At 42.7% G+C, this 22,501-nt stretch overlaps 1 protein-coding gene across 1 annotated transcript in view; it reads right to left on the bottom strand.

The window, feature by feature from the left end:
- ABCA12 (ATP binding cassette subfamily A member 12) overlaps positions 1-22,501 on the bottom strand; it is a 542,556-nt gene that overhangs the window by 370,153 nt on the left and 149,902 nt on the right. Inside the window, 3 exon segments of the mRNA XM_030210844.1 lie at positions 1,928-2,089; positions 6,085-6,155; positions 13,355-13,467. Of these exon segments, the coding sequence (XP_030066704.1) occupies positions 1,928-2,089; positions 6,085-6,155; positions 13,355-13,467 (346 nt within the window).

The following is a 22,501-nucleotide window of genomic DNA, read 5'->3' as shown; positions in this document are numbered from 1 at the left end:
CGTGGGGGGGGAGGTGACTATGTGACAGGGGGCTGGGCAAGGATGTGAAAGGGGTGGGGCATGGGCCGGGCAGGGGGGGGCGAGACATGTGTCCTCTTTTTGAGAGGACAAAATATGGTAACCCTAGTCCTTGGTAATAAAATACATACATTTAACTGTGTAAACACATACAGTGGGGGAAATAAGTATTTGATCCCTTGCTGATTTTGTAAGTTTGCCCACTGACAAAGACATGAGCAGCCCATAATTGAAGGGTAGGTTATTGGTAACAGTGAGAGATAGCACATCACAAATTAAATCCGGAAAATCACATTGTGGAAAGTATATGAATTTATTTGCATTCTGCAGAGGGAAATAAGTATTTGATCCCCCACCAACCAGTAAGAGATCTGGCCCCTACAGACCAGGTAGATGCTCCAAATCAACTCGTTACCTGCATGACAGACAGCTGTCGGCAATGGTCACCTGTATGAAAGACACCTGTCCACAGACTCAGTGAATCAGTCAGACTCTAACCTCTACAAAATGGCCAAGAGCAAGGAGCTGTCTAAGGATGTCAGGGACAAGATCATACACCTGCACAAGGCTGGAATGGGCTACAAAACCATCAGTAAGACGCTGGGCGAGAAGGAGACAACTGTTGGTGCCATAGTAAGAAAATGGAAGAAGTACAAAATGACTGTCAATCGACAAAGATCTGGGGCTCCACGCAAAATCTCACCTCGTGGGGTATCCTTGATCATGAGGAAGGTTAGAAATCAGCCTACAACTACAAGGGGGGAACTTGTCAATGATCTCAAGGCAGCTGGGACCACTGTCACCACGAAAACCATTGGTAACACATTACGACATAACGGATTGCAATCCTGCAGTGCCCGCAAGGTCCCCCTGCTCCGGAAGGCACATGTGACGGCCCGTCTGAAGTTTGCCAGTGAACACCTGGATGATGCCGAGAGTGATTGGGAGAAGGTGCTGTGGTCAGATGAGACAAAAATTGAGCTCTTTGGCATGAACTCAACTCGCCGTGTTTGGAGGAAGAGAAATGCTGCCTATGACCCAAAGAACACTGTCCCCACTGTCAAGCATGGAGGTGGAAATGTTATGTTTTGGGGGTGTTTCTCTGCTAAGGGCACAGGACTACTTCACCGCATCAATGGGAGAATGGATGGGGCCATGTACCGTACAATTCTGAGTGACAACCTCCTTCCCTCCGCCAGGGCCTTAAAAATGGGTCGTGGCTGGGTCTTCCAGCACGACAATGACCCAAAACATACAGCCAAGGCAACAAAGGAGTGGCTCAGGAAGAAGCACATTAGGGTCATGGAGTGGCCTAGCCAGTCACCAGACCTTAATCCCATTGAAAACTTATGGAGGGAGCTGAAGCTGCGAGTTGCCAAGTGACAGCCCAGAACTCTTAATGATTTAGAGATGATCTGCAAAGAGGAGTGGACCAAAATTCCTCCTGACGTGTGCAAACCTCATCATCAACTACAGAAGACGTCTGACCGCTGTGCTTGCCAACAAGGGTTTTGCCACCAAGTATTAGGTCTTGTTTGCCAGAGGGATTAAATACTTATTTCCCTCTGCAGAATGCAAATAAATTCATATACTTTCCACAATGTGATTTTCCGGATTTAATTTGTGATGTGCTATCTCTCACTGTTACCAATAACCTACCCTTCAATTATGGGCTGCTCATGTCTTTGTCAGTGGGCAAACTTACAAAATCAGCAAGGGATCAAATACTTATTTCCCCCACTGTAGTTCTATAGAATACCATGGACAATGGAGGACTTCTCTAAGGGAAGTGGGAATCAGTGTCATAGCTGGAAAAGGAATCTTAAATAATTAAAAAAATGTCTTTCAGAGTCTATGATTATTCATTCATTCAGCTGATAAAGTGCAAAGCATGTAACTGTATACTTACATTCAATACAATGTTACTGATTTCCTGTAGGCCGAATTCCAAAACTGACTGCTTGCTGAGGCAAAATTTGTTGAGAGTTTCATGGTTTGTCTTCAGATACTTAGACAGTATATTGCACACAGCACTTTTGATGACTCCAGATGTCAAGTTATCATTTAAAATCTAAAATAAAAATAATCAAAAGGCAACATTTCTTGAAGAATCCTGAAAATAGTGACCATGCCTCAGGTTGTATCACTGAGTTCTATAAAAAGTACTGGGTAATTTATCAGTGAATTATTATATCAAGTTACATATCACCATGTCTTCCTCAAACTGCTGGTAAATTAGGATCCTCAGCACAATCAATTTGGGATGGGCGTTCACTTTGAAATGAAATGCTACATACAGCAGAACAGGCTTATTTTGTTTCATTTCATTTCAGAGGGAATAGCTATTAGAAGTCTAATATTCAATGGATTTAGACCCCTAACTTTACAAAGCTGTGGCAAAAATTGGCCTTAGCATGTTCTTACACGGGTCTTTCCCATGTGCTAAGACCATTTCTACTGCAGCCAGAAAACAGGACAATAATTACGTCAGCATGTGGCCATTAACAAAAATTAGCTTGTGAGCCCTTACTGCCACCTATTTTGTAGGCAGTAAAGGCTCATGCACTAATCCTTAGCTAACCAATTAGCACATGGCAGTGCTGATGTGCTGATCAGTGCAGAAACGCCCACTCTCCACCCACCAGACATGCCCCCTCAGATAAAAAATAAATATTTTTTAGCACGTGCACATTTGCAACTTACTGCAGGACACCTCATCATCCCCCCCCCCCCCCCCCCCCGGTACACCAGTTTAAGATGCAGTAAGGACACGTTGGTGCTTCCCACACCTTAGTAAAAGGGCTCCTTTGAGTGTTAGGTTCCTAAATTGGCCTCTTTGAATATTTATGATGGATCAGGGCATACATTTATGTTCCTAGTTTCACTAGCCCCCAAATTCTATAAACGGCGCCTTAAGGTGGCCAAATTGCACACACAACTTAATTGATTAACAAGCCAATCAGTGCTGATAATTGGTACTTAGCATGAATTGGCTTTAATTAGAATTTATGTTCACAACTTTCTAGGCATACTCTATAATGTGGTACATGTAAATTCTAATGCATGCAGCTGAAAAGGGGCCTAACCATGGGCATGGAATGGGCGGGTTGTGGGCATTTCAAAAAACTATGCGCACAATTATAAAATACACCTGAACTGCGCCTAAGTTAGGCACAGGTATTTAGGCCTGGTTTTAGGTGGCCTAAATGTGTGCCTACATTTTAGTCACAAGAATGGCCACTAAGCATATTCTGTAAGCTACACCTAACTTTAGGTGTCGTTTATAGAATCGCACTAAGTGCATTGTTTTTCAGCACCAAAAAGGCATCGTTGATAGAATTTGGCCCTAAGCTCCTAAATTTAGGAGACTAGAGTGGATGACAACAGGGGCAGATATGGAGTGTGTTTGGGGGGGGGGGGGGGGATTGGGAGTTTACATTTTCAGCATTAAGCATATAAATTAGGATCTTAAATCTAAGCAAATGAATTGCAAGCTTAAATTTAGGAGAATAACTTTTTGGATTCTATATTTAAGTTATTTTCAGTTGAAAACTTAAGGGTCACTATTCAGCATGATTCGGGGGGGGGGGGGGGGTAGTTATTTAGTTGTATTACAGCCATATACTAACATTAGCATAGTAGATTACTGCACATAAGACATGCACAGTCCATTCAATCTACCCAATAATTGCATTCATTAACAATTGAACATGTTATTTGCCCCTTAACTTATATTAAACAGCAATAATACATATTATGTTATCATAATGCATGGTAAAATAACAGGTATTGTGGGATATATAGTAATGAGATGAAAAATATGCAAATGCATGCAAAACAACAGATTACTAGTGTGAGACTGGCCCAGTGTGTGGAACATTCTCTGTTTCAGTTCCTGCATTGCAATGTGCACTCTCTGCTGGAGGAAACAGAAGGTCCTAGTTACTGGTTACATGTAACACCTAGTGGCTGGATTCAGGGCTCCCACTGCAATAATCTGACTGGGGTGGGGTTGGGGGGCTATAAAATATGGGAAATATCCCCAGATGTTGGGAAGGAAGGCTCAGGGTGTCAGATCTCAGTCTTTATTCCTGTCCTCTTATCCACACCTTTTTATTCCCTTACCCTTAATTGTTCTGTCTGTTTACCTGTCTTATTTAGATTGTGAGCTCTTTGAGCAGGGACTGTCTTTTTGTGTATGGTGTACAGTGCTGCGTATGCCTTGTAGCGCTATAGAAATGATAAGTAGTAGTAGTGATAAGTAGTAAATTGAATAATGCAGCTTCTGGTGAACAGAGGGGAAAGGGGAATTTTAGTAGGGAATCTGCCACAGGTGGCCATCTGGGCAAGAGGTCCTGAGTTGGGGGAGACCATCTGGGGGGAATGTAGTAGTAAAGGGGTAGGCTTTGGGGGAGAATACTTCAGGCTATCCCTGTAAGAAGTGGTCCATGAGCATAAGGCTGAGGCTGTATAGACTGATGCTCCTTGGAAGGAAAAATAAACATTGCCTGCAAGGGTGATCACAAACAATGTTATTCTTATAGTATGAGAGTGACTAGCCTGCAGCACTGAGGTGTCAGAGGTTAGTCACTCTGGTGGGAAATTAAGGTGTGGTAAAAGTCATTAATAATTACCCCACTTAAGCAGATTAGAGAGCTCTTACCCAGATTCCCTCATGAAGTTAACTGGGTAGTGCAGCTGAATAACATGTGTGTCAGGGCAGCCTGAGGATAACGCAGAGGTTGAGCAATTTTTCAAAAAGGATTAGAATGGTGGATAATGCTGGGGCTCACTTTTTAATGATGGAGAGGGCTAATTTTTATAGCACTGCCATCACCACTCAAACCATTCCTGGAATCACTGGCTTACATGTTAGTAGGTCAGCATTCTCGCAAGAAAATTAACACCACCTCGTCGGGTAATTGCTAGCATTCAATGAGTTACATAGCTTTCAAAGTTTAATGCAAGCTGTATTATTAATTTTGCATAATAATGAGCCATGAAGCATGCCTTACAGCTCATTATTTAATATATGTTATGCTAAAAATTCTTGATTTAAGCAGTTATGGGCAAATAATCCACATTCCTGCCAATTAACATGCATTAATTAGTGACTTGTGCATTTTTGCCATAACACAGCTTAGGAGTCAGGGCAGATCTTGTAAAAAGCACAGTCTTTTTATTCAGTATAAAGGCTCCCAGGTTAACAATCATCTGTGTCCAACATGGCCATGTCTGCATCAGGGGCACAACAACCAGCTGATGTAAGCAGCACACATCACCTAGTGTGGTCCACAGAGTAAAACGATAAAGGCATTGTATGCTCTTGTACCTGGAGGCATTTGGAAACACTGTTTTTTTTTTTTTACAAGATCTGCCTCCTTATTTTTATATAACACAGCTTAATAAATAAAGGGTTCCTTTTACTAAGGTGCACTGAAAAATGGCCTGAGCTAATGTAGGCGCGTGTTTTGGCCACACGCAGAATCATTTTTCAGCGCACCTGTAAAAAAATGCCTTTTTTAGGGGGAGGGGCGAAAATGTACATGTGGCAAAATGAAAATTGGTGCGCATCCATTTTGGATCTGAGACCTTACCGCCAGCCATTGACTTAGCAGTAAGGTCTCACACATTAATCAGGCGGTAATGGTCAACACACATCCAAATGCCAATTACCGCCCACGTGTCAGAAAATAAAAATATTTTCTGACACACATATCAGACGCGCATCAAAAATGAAATTACCGCTTGGGCCATGTGGTAGCAGCTGGACGGTAACTTGGAATTGGCGTGCATTGGACATGCGTAGGCGCTTGTGCAGCTTAGTAAAAGGACCTCAAAGCCTTAATTTAGAACATTACAAGCCATAAACATTAATTAGAATTTCACAAAGTATACTTGATAGTTCTCCAACTGTAAGAACAGAAGGTTTGGTTTTGATCATTAACGTTTAAGCATGAATGTTGGCCAACTTTATCTTGTGGAAACTTGAAGTTGCATGGTACATGATAAACCAGCTATAGAAAAACATTATATTCACCCCTGTGTAGCACACATTCACATTACCTGTTCGATGTTAATTCTTGGATTGATAACTGGGATAGCATAGGTCCAGTTCAATGAAGAGTTCTGAGAATCTGGTTATTGAGAAAAAATATTGAGCAAAGGTTTCATTGGATAATTCACTACATACAGAAGTGACACCTGACAATTATTTCCCTGTACTGTGCAATGTCCTTCATTTGTAAAGGAGTTATTTCTCCATATTTTAAACAGTATCTTCAGGAATAACAAAGAGAATGAAGTTTCAGCAGCTTCATTGGACATAAACAGAACTTGCTTGCTATCTTCTATTTGGCCCTCAAATAACCATGCAGAAATGTGACATGAAATAATGGTTTAATCATATGGTGCAGCAGCAAGTAGACCTAAGTTACAGTTTGCAGCTCCACAGCTCAGACTTCATTCAGACCTCTTAAGAGGTCTCACACAAAATCCAATACAATCAACACATCGTATTCCAGTACATGGTAGCAGACACTGAGAGGCCCTTTCAGGGGCATAGCCAGACAACAGATTTTGGGTGGGCCTAGGCAAGAAATCGGTGGGCACCAAGTGTTCTTCCCAACCCCCACAAGAAAAGTATCTGAGCTGGCGGGAAAGCGCTTCTTTCCACCTTGGCAGTCTACAGTAGGCATGCGCTGAAAACTGAGCATGCACAGGTGCCAGTATCGTGGAGAGCAGTGTTTTAATTACTATCAGGGGTATGTCTTCAGCTGGCGGAGCTTGGGATCCCCACCAGCTACCGCTAAACATGTACTACTGTTGGGTGGGCCTGAGCCCTAAGTGGGTGGGCCCTGGCCCACCCATGCCCACCTGCACCTGTGGCTACGCCACTGGGCCCTTTTACAAAGCCGTGGGAGGGCCTACACACATGCAGCACGTGCCAAAATGGGACTCCCACCAGGATAGCGCACTCCCTGGTGGTAATTTTAGATTTGGCGCGCACTCATTCCGGCGGTAGAAATTATTATTTTATTTTCTACCACGCATGGTGTTTCCGGTGGTAATTGGCAGTCGGCATGTCCTGAATAGTTACTGCAGGTGTAGCACGTGAGCCCTTACTGCTAGATCAATGGGCGGCAGTAAGGGCTCAGGCCATAAATAGGCACACGCTAGTTTTAACTTTAGCGCACGCTCATTTCCTGGCCCAGTAAAAAAAAAATGCCCTTTTTCCCCAGACGCAGTAAAAAATGGCCTGGCATATGCCAAAAACATGTGCCCACACTTCCATGGGCCACTTTTTACCAGGGCTTAGTAAATGGACCCCTGAGTTTTACATTTGGCTGCTTGTTGTTGATGCAATAAACTTCTTGCTGTTTTAAAAAAGTACCCTCAGTTGTTCCTCCCTACTAAAGAATACTGAAAAGAGTCACTTGCATAGCAAACTAGGCACCCGAAACCAGGGCTGGGTTCACCACTACGCAAAGAAGGTGTTTTTTTAAGGGCTTTAGCTTCTGGGAAGTGGCAAAGAGCAGCATCAGTCAATGTAAAACAATTGGTCTTGACAGCTATAATAATTAGCCCTCTCCATCATTAAAAAGTGAGCCCCAGCATTATCCACCATTCTAATCCTTTTTGAAAAATTGCTCAACCTCTACTCTATCCTCAGACTGCCCTGACACGCATGTTATTCAGCCACAAAACCGTAGGGGTCCTTTTATAATATGTGCATACTGCAGCTTAAAATGCCTTACCACAGGGTGTGCTCAGGCACCCCATATTAATTTTGGCATCAGCATGTACTTCTCACACAATAAAAAATAGATTTTATTTTTTAGCGCTGGGGCAGGTCAGAGTGGAGAGTAGGTGTGTCCTGCGCTAATCAGTTAGCGCAGTTACAATGCCGTGGTCTAACTGATTAGAGTGTAATTAGCAAGTGAGCCCTTACTGTCTACAAAATAGGTGTTAGTAAGTACTCACGTGCTAATGGCCATGTGCTAATGGGAAAATTAGCGTTGGCCATTAATTCAAATAATACAAACAGGGCCATTTTACCGATGCGGTAAAAATGGCCTTGGAGCGTAGGAATGACCCACGTAACCATACACCACTTTTTACAGCAGTTTGGTAAAAGGACACCTTAGTGCGCATTTACCCAAAGGGAACATGGGTAATATTCAAACAGGGTAAACGACTTCTGTAAATTGCCAGAGAAAGGCAGAAGAGATGAATACTACAGTTTACACATGTGTATACAATGTGTACAAGTCCAAACCATGTATAAAATGAGTAATTTGTTATAAAAAGAAACAGATAAAACTCATACATCAATAAATATATCAAACCATAAAACCCAACAAAGCATTGCAGTCCTTCATAATTTGATATCTATTTATTGAAGAAATAGGTGCTCTTGGACTTGGAGTGTTTTCACTATAAATAAGCTATCCAGATAGCTATTACCAGACATAGCTGTAGATTCATTCAGGATTGGTTTATTTATTACACTCCTTTTAGGTAATATTTTTTATAGCTGTTTATTTAATGACAACCTCCAAGGAGGCGTAACTTCAAACCATAAACTATTTATACTCCTGATGCAGCCTTAAGGTGAAATATGACCATGTTGGTTTTTGTGTTTTGATTTATTTATTGATGTATGACTTTTGTTTCTTTTTATAACAGACAGTTCATTTTTATTCTTTGATTTGTTGATATCTGCCTCTTTCGCCTTCGTCTGATTATGAATGGGTCAGTTTCACCTCTATCTGGTCGCCTGATATTTCTACAAATTGCTTTCAGTGGGAGTAATTTTATAAGAAAGTGCCTAGGCGAAATGTCCAAAAAAGCAACCAGAATGAACCCCAGAAGGCCATAACTTCACGTGCACAAAATTGCACCAGCTGTGAAGATGTTGTAAACTTGTGTGAGTATTCTGTCAGATCAATATTCAAATGCTGCAGCCACTGATTTATTTATTTTTTAATGCCAGTTATGATGTTTAAATCTATTCAATAGATTCAGCACTGCTATGTGAATAATGGCATATCAGGCCATAAGCATGAATATTGAACCCATCTATATGAATAGTGGCTAAATATCTTTGCTATCTGTGTAGTGGCAGCCGCTCTCTCTCTCTCTCTCTCTAAATAGATATATTCAGTGTCACTACTTTTACAGAGAGTGGATCTGAATCTATCAAAAGTATTTAAGGGGCCCTTTTGCTAAGCCACGTAGGCGCCTACACGCCCAATGCGTGCCAATTCAGAACTACCGCCCGGCTACCACGTGGTCCGGGTGGTAATTTCATTTTTTACACGCATCCACTATGTGTGCTGGAAAATTTCCGGCGCACAGCGCTAACTAGGCAGTAATCGGCAATGTACACACGTTGACAATTACCACCTGGTTAACATGTGAGACCTTACCGCTAAGTCAATGGGTGGCAATAAGGTCTCAGGTCCCAAATGGACACGTGCCAATTTTTATTTTGTTGCACACCCATTTTCGTCCCTCAAAAAAAGGCCTTTTTTGCAGGTGCGCTGAAAAATGGACCTGCGCGCGTCCAATACATGTGTCTACACCAGCGCAGGCCATTTTTCAGCACATCTTAGTAAAAGGACCCCTAAATGTCATGGGCAGTATTTTTTTTTTTAGTTGGCTGCAAGTTTAAATATTTACCTATATAAATTTAAGTGTTAGTTCTTTGAGGGTACAAACAAAATTGGTGTTTGTTGGTATTTTCAATTCACACCACAGGCACTATTACTAGGTGAAATCAGATACGTACATTTTTGTCACTTTGGCGTCATCAGCACAGAATGAAACACAAAACTGAATGGAGGATACAAGACAAGTCAGAGGAGGAGCGAGAGAGTGCTAGAGGAAGGGGTGTTTTTCTGACATTATTTAAATTTTTTTTGTATCAGGTTATTTTATTGGCTTTTATTGATTTAAACCTAAAATCAGAAGCCCTGTTTATAAGAACCTTTTTCTGCACGTACAACAGACTTTATACAGAATATGCTTCATAAAATTGTCCTTATTGAAGGTTACCTTATAAAAGGACACTTAGGGCCCCTTTTACAAAGTGGCGGTAAGCCCAACATGGACTTACCACTCACTAAAAAAGAAGTACCACTGGTCTACTGCAGCAGCCTGGCAGTACTTCCCACCCCCAGAGCGCTGTCATATCCAACACTATAAAAATATATATGGGTGGCGGTAAGGGCCCCCCCCCCCCCCCCCCCCGAAATGGCCGAGCAGCAAGTGCTTTACTTGCCGCATGGCCATTTCCTGCAGAAAAGCAAGACCTACTTTTTACCTGCTGCAGTTAAAGGGGGTCTCGGCACAAGTCAAAAACACGTGCCAACTCTAGCGCAGGCTCCCTTTTGCTTGGTAAATGGGGCCCTAAGTATAAGAGTGTTTTCAGGAACATATTTTAAGTCAGTGTCACCATGACAAGTAGCCCTCTATTTACTAAGCTGCACGGCAATGCTGACACATCCCATTCAAAGTGGAAGGGCTGTGTTGGCATTAGTGCACAGCATGAGGGTAGGTGTCTGCTTGGGTTTACGCAAATGGCCGAAATCACAACTACATTGCCAGAGTGGGCATTTACACTACTACTACTTATCACTTCTATAGCGCTACAAGGCATACGCAGCGCTGTACACCATACACGAAAAGACAGTCCCTGCTCAAAGAGCTCACAATCTAAATAAGACAGGTAAACAGACAGAACAACTGAGGTAAGGGAATTAGAGGTGGGGATAAAAGGACAGGGCAAGTGAGTAGAGGTTAGGAGTCAAAAGCAGCGTCAAAAAGGTGGGCTTTTAGTCTGGACTTGAAAATGGTCAAAGAAGGGGCTAGACATACAGGCTCGGGAAGTCTATTCCAGGCGTGAGGTGCAGCGAGATAAAAGGAATGGAGTCTGGAATTAGCAGTAGAGGAGAAGGGGACAGACAAGAAAGATTTATCTATAGAACGGAGTACCCGAGGGGGGGGCGTAGGGAGAGACAAGAGTGGAGAGGTACTGGGGAGCGGCAGAGTGAATGCACTTTTCTGAGCCTATAATTTTAAGCATGTGATTCTATAATCCACATGTGTAAAAGCATGCTGAGAACAAAATTAAACCCAGTACATGCCTACCAGCAAAGAACACACCATTATGTCAATGGGTGTACTTTACACCAATTGGTATTTTATGAGAGACCACATATGCACAAAAATGACTCAATAAAATGACTCCCATTATCTACACATATATGAAACAAAGTGTGGTATGGTTTTGCACTTACAATTTATTAACTGCAAAATGAACACACAGTAATCTATACAGGGTGCCCAAATGTAGGTGCAGAGTCCAGATAAGCGTGTAAACTGATTTGCCAATTGGGTGCTAACAACCAATTATTGAGGTTAATTTGAGTTGATTGGTACTTAATTGGCACTAATTTGGATTTACATGTGCTTCTGCCTATGAGCTATTCTACATTGCTGCGCACCCAGAGTGTCTTGCGCACAACCCAAAAGGGGGTGTGACCATGGGAGGGGCATGGGCAGGTCAGGGGCATTACAAGTATTTAGGCACAGTGTTACAGAATACCAGGGTTACATGCCCAACTTACACACATCAAGATTCATGCTAGATTTCAGCTGATGTCAGTCCTCGCACCCAAAGTTGGGTGCAGGAATCAGCTCTAAACACTGTTCTATAAATGATGCTCAGCCTGAAGCACCCTTTATAGAATACCACTTAGCATGAAGTTTTCACATTGCTTAAATCTGAGCACCGTTTACAGAATCTGGCCCTAAGTACAAAGCCTATGCAGTAAATACAGGGGATGTACCCAGAATCTGCCCTGCATTTACAGGAAAGGGCAGACACTTACCACATGACATTGCATTACATGCAGAAGCAGATAGTATGAGAGCACCTGCACTGTCTGCCACTGCAGGTGATGCAGTGGGAGCCTAGTCCGTAAATTTAAATATAGTGAAAAGCCGTGATGGTGCACCCCACCCACAGAACACATTTCCCCTATTCTGATCTCCCCCCAAAAAATCCAATCACCCCTCCCCGAGATCTGCTCCCCCACCTGCACCCTATTCCTGGCAGGTCACAGCCCCTCTAATTTCCCCTCTAATCAGATCCACTGACAGTCCAGCTGAACCCCATGACAGTCCTACCCTCTCCCTGTAAATAATACCCCACCCCCAAAGCCTACCCTCTTCTAAAAACCCCCGGGATCTACCCAGGGGTCTTCATTGTTAATTTTAGCACTCATGGGCAGTAGCAATCCATCCTTCATTGCCATCTGGGTTGGCACCTGCATTCAAAATGGCATCTATGCCCCTTGCATTAGTCTTACAGTAGTACCACCCGGGATCATCCGTCCATATAAGGAGGGATTTCTCCTAACAGGAGTACCATGAGTGTACCACTAAGGGAGTAGACACACTATTTTGGATGCAGGTGTTGACCAGGTAAGTCCCATGGAGAGGGTTGGGGGTGGTCAGATAGGGCTTTGGGGGGGGGCTGGGATTTTACTGTTGTGGGTGAGGTATTACTGTTAGTGGTGGGGTTGTACTGTCAGGGGGTATCTGATTGGGGTGAATTAGAAGGGATTCCAACCTGATAGGGGGTGCAGGAGGGAGATCAGACCTTGAAGGGGAACAGAAGGGTGGATCAGATTTTGGGGAAGGATCAGAGAGCCAAGGGATAGACCGCCAAGGCTATGTTGACTGCTGATAGCTCAGCTGCACTTGGCATCTCCTCTTGAGGTGACTCAAAGTGCAGGTGTGCTATCAGCAGTTGTGACAGCTAGCTCATGGTACAGATCTGCACACTAGCTGTCACAGCCAATATACCTCTGACCCACCCAAGTTATGCCCAGTTATTACCCCAATCCATATTGAACAACTAGTGTGGGTTTTGTTACCGCGTTCCTGGTTTTAACACACAGTAGATGTTAGTGTTAGTTTGCACTAATGCCTAACACACAATAAAACCCATGCTAGCTTCTTAACACAGCTTACTAAAAGACCCTCAAAGATGAGTATGACGTTTAATCATGCAGTTTTACAAGGTTGTTCTGGGAAAGTAATGTTGTGGTGGTCATAATTGTTGAATTTAATCACCAAAATCTCAAGCAGTCCAATAGGCATGGAAGTTAACTGAAAGAGGTGGGGGGAGGGGGAAAGCTGAAGATTTGCCTGGGGCACTTAATATTTTACCAGCCCTGCCTGAAACATGTTCCAAGAACTCTGTTTAAAACTTAGCTGAATGTAAATATTTTGATGATTAATTATTTAAGCATAAATAGGGTACCTGGTGATGTACTTCTGTTTTCTGAAATCTCACCATCCAAGTACGATAAAGTACGTTCGTCCACCAAAGTTGTTAATGTAGTCTTAAAATCTGTATGTGGAGAATCTCTAAAGCTTGAAGAAGAAACACAAAACATCATGATATTAGCAGTTGTGAAAATATACATTTGCACTATTAAGAGGGAAAGTTATCAATGTGGGCAACTATTAAGGACCTTGTTTATAAAGGGGCACTACCATTTTTAGTGCATGCTAAAAATGAGTGTGCGCTAACTGTGTAGATGTCCATATTGGTGTCTAAACAGCGCACACTAAAATCATGAGTGTGCTTTTGTAAACAGAGCCCTAAGTCAGGTTATTTGTATAATTGCATAAAATGGGACCCTGTGCTAAAATAACCCAACTTGTGCTAAAATAACCCAACTTATTGTAAAGAATCTGACTTAATAGTGGCCCACATTGATAATGTCCACCCTGAGAGAAGTTTTCCGTAATCTAATACAATCAATGGTAATGAGCCACACAAATAATGAGTGGAGGAGTGGCGTGGTTAGGGTGGTGGACTTTGGTCCTGGGGAACTGAGGAACTGAGTTCGATTCCCACTTCAGGCACAGGCAGCTCCTTGTGACTCTGGACAAGTCACTTAACCCTCCATTGCCCCATGTAAGCTGCATTGAGCCTGCCATGAGTGGGAAAGCGCGGGGTACAAATGTAACAAAAAAAAAATTACTGAAACAGAATATATGCAGGATGCAAAGAACAACTCATAAAGAAACTCCAGACAGCCCAAAACATGGCAGCCAGGTTGAAATTCTATCAAAGAACGTATCACCTTCAAAATCTGCACCTTGGTCCACAAGATTATCTATGGTGAAGCCCCAGGATACATGGTCGACCTGATTGACATTCCGGACAGAAGCAGAACTAGAGCATCACGCACCTACCTAAATCTCCACTACCTGAGCTGCAAAGGTCTCAGATACAAATTAACCTATGCATCAAACTTCTCCTACATAAGCACACGATTATGGAATATACTCCCAAAGACTGTGAAATCAATTTAGTACCATCTAGACTTCAGGAGATCAATAAAGACCTGCCTATTCAGAAAAGTATCTCCCACCAATCTAATCTAGATGCCTCCAATCTACAACACAGCAAACCACAAGCTGTACTGCACACCACATATCACTTCCTATCCTTGATTCCTAGGCACTCGAATATACTAGTTATACCCGACCCTAACATCCAATTGTATTTGTTTCCACACCAGTCTAGGCGATCGCCTTGACCGGTAAGATGTACGCCACATTGAGCCTCCAAATAGGTGGGAAAATGTGGGATACAAATGCAACAAATAAAATAAATAAATGACTACAATGAGGCCAACAGTTGAAAGATTTCTCTGAGTAACTTCTGAAGTTACCCAGACAAATCTTACCTTTGGAATTTCCTACCTTGTAGATTGCTTAAATTGTATTTAAGCCACCTCTTCCTCTTCACCCTTTAACCCACTCCCTCAACCAACCAACCCAGGCCTCCTTCTCCTGTTTTCCTGATATCACTGAGGAGGAAACTGCCCACCTTCTTTCCTCCTCGAAATGCACCACCTGTTCCTCTGATCCCATCCCCACTAACTTACTAAACACCATCTCTCCTACTGTCACCCCCCCCCCCCCCCCCATCTGTCATATCCTCAACCTCTCTCTCTCCACTGCAACTGTCCCTGACACCTTCAAGCATGCTGTAGTCACACCACTCCTCAAAAAACCATCACTAGACCCTACCTGCCCTTCCAACTACCGCTCCATCTCCCTCCTACCCTTCCTCTCCAAGATACTTGAACGCGCCGTTCACAGCCGCTGCCTTGATTTTCTCTCCTCTCATGCCATCCTCGATCCGCTTCAATCCGGTTTTCGCCCTCTACACTCGACAGAAACGGCACTCACTAAAGTCTGTAATGACCTGTTCCTTGCCAAATCCAAAGGTCACTACTCCATCCTCATCCTCCTCGACCTATCCGCTGCTTTTGACACTGTCAATCATAATTTACTTCTTGCTACACTATTCTCATTTGGGTTCCAGGGCTCTGTCCTCTCCTGGTTCTCCACTTATCTCTCCCACCATACCTTCAGAGTACATTCTCATGGATCTTCCTCCACCCCCATCCCGCTCTCTGTTGGAGTTCCTCAGGGATCTGTCCTTGGACCCCTTCTTTTTCAATCTACACCTCTTCCCCGGGCTCGCTGATCTCATCTCATGGCTTCCAATATCATCTTTATGCTGATGACACCCAGCTTTATCTCTCCACACCAGACATCACTGCGGAAACCCAGGCCAAATTATTGGCCTGCTTATCCAACATTGCTGCCTGGATGTCCAACCGCCACCTGAAAATGAACATGGTCAAGACCGAGCTCATTGTCTTTCCACCCAAACCCACTTCTCCTCTCCCTCCACTCTCTATTTCAGTCGATAACACCCTCATCCTCCCCGTCTCATCTGCCCGCAACCTCGGAGTCATCTTCGACTCCTTCTTCTCCTTTTCTGCCCATATCCAGCAAACAGCCAAGACCTATTGCTTCTTTCTCTATAACATTAGCAAAATTCACCCTTTTCTCTCTGAGCACACCACCCGAACTCTCATCCATTCTCTCATTACCTCTCGCCTTGACTACTGCAACCTACTCCTCACTAGCCTCCCAGTTAACCATCTATCCCCCCTTCAATCCGTTCAGAACTCTGCTGCGCGTCTTATCTGCCGCCTAGACCGATATGCTCATATCACCCCTCTCCTCGAGTCACTTCACTGGCTTCCAATCAGGTACTGCATACAGTTCAAGCTTCTCCTACTAACCTACAAATGCACTCAATCTGCAGCCCCTCACTACCTCTCTACCCTCATCTCCCCTTACACTCCTACCCTTAACCTCTGCTCACAGGACAAATCCCTCCTCTCAGTACCCTTCTCCACCACTGCCAACTCCAGACTCCGCCCTTTCTGCCTCGCTTCACCCCATGCTTGGAATAAACTCCCTGAGTCCATACGCCAAGCCCCCTCCCTACCCATCTTCAAATCCTTGCTCAAAGCCCACCTCTTCAATGTCGCTTTCGGCACCTAACCATTGTACCTCTATCCAAGAAATCTAGACTGCCTCAATCTTGATTGACTGCACTTTTTGTCCTTCAGATTGTAAGCTCCTTTGAGCAGGGACTGTCCTTCTTTGTTAATTGTACAGCGCTGCGCAACCCTGGTTTAGAAATGTTAAATAGTAGTAGTAGTAGTAGTAGTATTGTCTGGATAACTGGTTATGGGCAGGGACATGGTTAAACTTCTGGACGGTAATATTATAACATGTCAACTATTTGTGAAAGCCAAGTAGATACATGTTTCAAGCCTATGTGATAAAAATATATAAGCACCTATGTGTCTTTTTAAAATACTAGAGGCAACGTGGAAGAAATCATGCCTAGGTGAAAGCTGCAGATATTTACACATACTTAGGAACAGATGTTAATCTTTGCATGTAAAGTAAAGTGAATACAAGTGTGTTTTATAAACATGCCAGTGAATGTGCCTACATGTAGGTCAGGTAGAAGTATATAGCCCATTGGCACTGTGCATATTTTTATGCATATATGACTAGATTCCATATATGGCACTGTAAAAATCAGCACTGAAAGAAATATGCCTTGGTGTATTCTGTAAACTATGCCTAAAGTTAGGCATGGTTTATAGATTACACCTAGCGCCAGTAAGTGTTGCTAAATGTAGTCTCGGGTATTTATGGCAAATAAAGCTTGGTGTAAATGCCAGTGACTAAGTTAGGAACAGACTGGATGTATTCTATAATAGCGTACATAGATTTCTGAACTGCCATTTCCATGCCCATGGTTACGCCCCCTTTTCAGTTGTACGTCTTAGAATTTACGCGCATCACTGTACAGAATACAGTTAGCAAGTTGTGTGTGTAAATTCTAATTCCAATTAGTGTCAATAATTGCATGTTAAGTGGCAATTATCAGCACTGAATGGCTTGTTAAGATAATTAAATTGCATGTGCAAATCAGAATATGACCTCATTTGCATGAGCAACTCCAGTCACACTATATAGATTCTGGGGATAATGCCTCAAGTAATTTTATAAAAGCCCCTTTACTCAGGTAAAAAGACCTTTATGAGTGAAAACTCCTTCATAAACAATTATGCCAGACCTAGGTAGCACCAACGCAATTGACTTTAAATGAACAGGTTAAATTTCTTCACTGAAGCAACTGACCTAAAGTTGACCAGAATTTATACAATTAAATTTAACCGAGTATATTCAGGAGCAATGATGAAACCAGCTAAGTATTTGAATACGTACTTATCTGACCCTTCACTATCCAAGCTGCATTGGACTCACATACAAATCAACCTATGCATCCAATTATTCTTACTTCAGTACGCAAATGTGGAATGCATTACCAACGAGTGTGAAATCAACACACGACCATCAAAACTTTTAACTGTTCTGCAAGGCCTCCCTATTGATTCTACTTAAATGCCTCATCTCTACAATGTATCTATACATACATTGCAATGAATATTTTATTTCTTATTTCCTTGTCCCTTATTGTATCCATTTACCCCTACCTTACCTGACCCTTTTTCTAATTGTATTTGTTTAAAACCTACTGTACTTGGCGTCCACCATTACGGTATTTTGTAAGCCACATTGAGCCTGCTGATATGTGGGAAAATGCGGGATACAAATGTTACAAATAATAACTGGATATCCCATGACTGAATATTGGTCTCATTATTATTATATAATATCATGTATGTACCTGTAGCACTGCACAACAATTTTAATAAGACTGAATAATATAATGGAGCATTTTCTTCTGATAATATTATACTGATATGCATGTTTAGAATTTAGTGGGGGAAATGATGGAATAATGTTTGAGAGTACACACCCTGAGGCAGAGCTTCTAGCTCTAAACGTGATTGAGTTGGTTGCGTTTTGACTGAATGTGGAAGCTATTAAGAGAAGTGAAGGCTTCTATGATTTGTACTTTGTGTGTAATGAAATGTATAATGTTTGATTATTATGCACAGTGAGCCATTTGGACATATGATTAAAAATTTGAAGGCACTTGTTGGAGGGAGCCTGTGATTATGATGAACGGGTGTTCCTGCCTTTTTTAATGACAGTTCCTTGGCCACTGGATTTTCTTGTGAAAGTTAAGTGAATGCCATTACCTTTTAACTCCCATTGACAATACTTGTGTATATTATGAAGCTTGATATGAGTTTTGTGGTATAATTGGAAGAGAATTTTGAAGAAATATACTGAAAACACTTTACTATAGTCACGTTGAAATTCAGCTATGATAGCATACATATCTGTGGGATATACAGTATTATATTAACACTATGGAGTAGTTTTATAAGGGGGGGGGTGCATATTTTTAGGCTTGAACTATATGCCTAACTAGAGGTTAATTTAGTCATTAATGCATCTCTGTGGTAACATATGTTTGTAAATGATCTCTTTAAAAATTGCAACCAGTGTAAGAGTATATGTATTGCTCACTGGCAAATACTTTGTGGGTGTGCACTAGGAGGAGCACAGACCCAGTGCACAAGTATACCCACAAGTTACAAATTCTAGAATTTATGTGTGTCCTTGCTAACATCTATGTGCAGGCATTTACACCAGCTCTCTAATAGTGTAAGTGATTAAGATGCATTTTCAGCCACTTGTTTTAGTATTCTATAAACAAATGTAGGCACTTACTATATAAAATAGGCTTAGGAGCCTTAAATAACACTTTTAGTAGGGATACGGTAATTTGGGGATACAGAAAAGGACTGCACAATGGGCTAGATTCTGTATATGGTGACTGAAAAATCTGTGCGGAAAAAAATTACAGCTAGGTGTATTCTCTAAAGTACGCCTACATTTTATAGAATAGGTTTAAATTTCTGCACAATATATAGCAAATGCCGAGTGGTTCGCCACGCAACTAAATTTGGTCGCATCCATTTAGGCCACGTTTTACCTGGTGTAAATCCCGACGCCTAAATTAGGCACATATCAGGTGTATTCTATAACAATGCGCATACATTTTAGAAACGCCCAAGCTGCACCCATGGCCACGTCCCCTTTTCAACTATCCTCTGGATTCTATATTGCACGCCTAGAGATCTGCGCCAAAATTGATGTGGATTCTATAACAATGTGTGTAATTTAACAAGCTTAACAAGCTAATGAGCACTGATGACAGCACTTAACAAGCAATAATGAGCACTAATTGGCACTGATTAGAATTTAGGTGCACAACTCGCTAAGCATATTCTGTAACGATGTGCTCCAAGCTTCTAATGTGCACAGGCAAAAAGGGGTGTGGTTATGGGTGAGGAAATGGGCATTTCGTGGGTGTTCTGAAACGTATGTGCCTAGTTATAGAATATGGCCCAGGGCACTTAAATCTACTCGCTGGGATTTACGCCACATTGTAAATGGATGCTCATAGATTTAGGTGCTGAAATATCAACTATGTGTATTCTATAATTGGCACCTATGTATTCAATTCAAACTTCTCCTTTTGACCTATAAGTGCATTCACTCTGCCGCTCCCCAGTACCTCTCCACTCTTGTCTCTCCCTACGCTCCCCCCTCGAATACTCCGTTCTGTAGATAAATCCCTCTTATCTGTCCCCTTCTCCTCTACTGCTAATTCAAGACTCAGTTCCTTTTATCTTGCTGCACCTCACGCCTAGAATAGACTTCCCGAGCTTGTACGTCTAGCCCCATCTTTGACCGTCTTCAAGTCCAAACTCAAAACCCACCTCTTTCCCACTGCTTTTGATTCCTAACTCACTTGCCCTGTCCTTTTATCCTCACCTCTTTATTCCCTTACCCTTAATTGTTCTGTCTGTTACCTGTCTTATCTAGATTGTAAGCTCTTTGAGCAGGGACTATCTTTTCTGTCTATGGTGTACAGCGCTGCGTATGCCCTGTAGCGCTATAGAAATTATAAGTAAATCTAGGCACCGATTATAGAATATGCTTAGTCGGCACTGATTTCAGTGTCAATATTTAGGCGCCATATATAGAATCTCCCCCTATGTAACTTAGAATTTAGGCATACCACATTACAGAATACACAGTGAGTTGTGTCTGTAAATCTCAATTAATGCCAATTAGTGCTGATAATTGCTTAATATCCAATTACCGTTGATTAGCTAGTTAACCAATTAAGTTACGCGCATTGTTACAGAGTACGCTTCGGTTTCCACACAGATTTTCAGGCACCATATATAGAATCCAGAGGCATGGGGGTAATTTTGAAAAGGCTGCTGAAATTTAGACGCTAGAACGCTGCATGATAAATGTGAATTCTGTATCTGCAATTACATGCATTACTAGCATAAATGGGCATTCACGCACCAACATTTAAGAGCAGCCACTTGTGGGTATGTCAGTGGCTGATGTAAATGACCACAACCAAATGTTACAGTTGCATGAGTAACTGACAGTATTCTAGAATGTAGCGCATAATTGCTTAGTGCGCTGCTGACCTCTCCCACACCCACACCACTCTTTGAGTATTGTTACCATGGAAATTAGGCACTTACGCTTTCCAAGAATACTAGGACTAGGGGGCATGCGATGAAGCTACAATGTAGTAAATTTAAAACGAGTCGGAGAAAATATTTCTTCACTCAACGTGTAATTAAACTCTGGAATTCGTTGCCAGAGAATGTAGTAAAAGCAGTTAGCAAAATAGTGTTCACTTACCAGAGAAATGTTCTCTTCTCTCGGAACTTCTCAGAAAGAAAGTTCAGTGGGACCTTTCCTCTTTATATAGTTTTGAATCTAAGGGGCCTTTTTTAAACAGGCTCTTTGAAGCTGACAGCAACCTATGCAAGTATTCTACTTCCCCCACACCTTAATTAACACTTAATTGAGGTCGCTGGATGTGCTACCTCTCCAGCAGCCAAGGTACAGAAAATAACTGCCTTTTAGAACAAGAGTTTTTAGCTGTTTAGTTTCTACCTCTAGAAATGGTTTCAGTTTAAAACTATGGAGAAAAAAAGCTTGGCATCATGTAGAATAGTGGAAAAGTGACATCCCAGGAAAGCAATAGGGCATTGTAAGGAGGAGGTAGAGGGAAGGCAGAGAAGAACTGACAGGGGCAGTAGGCCTAGAAAGGAAGATCACTCTCTGCCGGGGAAAGGGGGTAGGAGACTTGCAAGAAAGGAAGTGAACTACAGAACCCAGCAGCACTTGCAAGGGAGGAGGGAACATGAGGGACAGCACTCCAACTCCCAGCAGGCAGAAAGGTCAGCAGGTGATTGGGAGATGGAGGACAATCAAGGGGAGGAGCAGCACCTGGGAGAGAGGGTGGGGGAAGACTCCATGGAGTGGGAGGAGATTGAGCTGGAGGAGGACTGTGAAAAGGCCATGAAAGAAGCTGAACAAGAGCAAATGGAGTTCTTCTGCTCAGGACAGAGGGTAATTACATGAAGAAGGTCAGTCTGTACATTTTCTGTGGGAGGTTGTCAGAGTGTTGGTGGCTGACAAGTGAGGGAGGAGAAAATGCCTCTATCTCCTAGGCAGTAGGAGAAAGTGAGTAGAGGAACTGACTGACTCAAAGGTCTATTTCATTTGGGTTTGGAGTCTCAAGACTGAACTTTTGGGAACTGTTGGGGGCTTGTGGGGAGAGAGGAAGGAGAAGGGAAGTAAGTTGTACAGAGACCAGCAGCTGGAATACAGCGCATACTCTATGCGCCTGCTGGTGGGGCTCTGAAATAAAAGTGCTCTGCAGAATAAACAGTATTGTGAATTGCTTTTTGCAAGTGAGCCGGAACAGTTCTGTTGAGGAGATGGATTAGCCCCAATTGTGTGGGCGAAGAAGGACAGCTCGGAGAGGTGTTCAGAGGTGCGCAGACCACACAGAGAGGTGTTGAGCGGAGCGCGGACAGCACAGAGAGGTGTCGAAGCAAGAGCGGACAGCACGGAGGGGTGCTTGCTGACAGCATCCTTGGGGGCACTGCAGTGCACTTTATAAAATGCTCTCAGGTACACATCTCACCATTGCTCCCTTACCTTGTCTGCTAAGCCCCCCCCCCCCAAACCCACCCAAAACTCA

Source organism: Microcaecilia unicolor, chromosome 7 (assembly GCF_901765095.1).
Source record: "Microcaecilia unicolor chromosome 7, aMicUni1.1, whole genome shotgun sequence".
Classification (NCBI taxonomy): Eukaryota; Metazoa; Chordata; class Amphibia; order Gymnophiona; family Siphonopidae; genus Microcaecilia; species Microcaecilia unicolor.
Note: the sequence above shows the minus strand (reverse complement) of the source record. Positions and strands in the feature narration are given on the sequence as shown.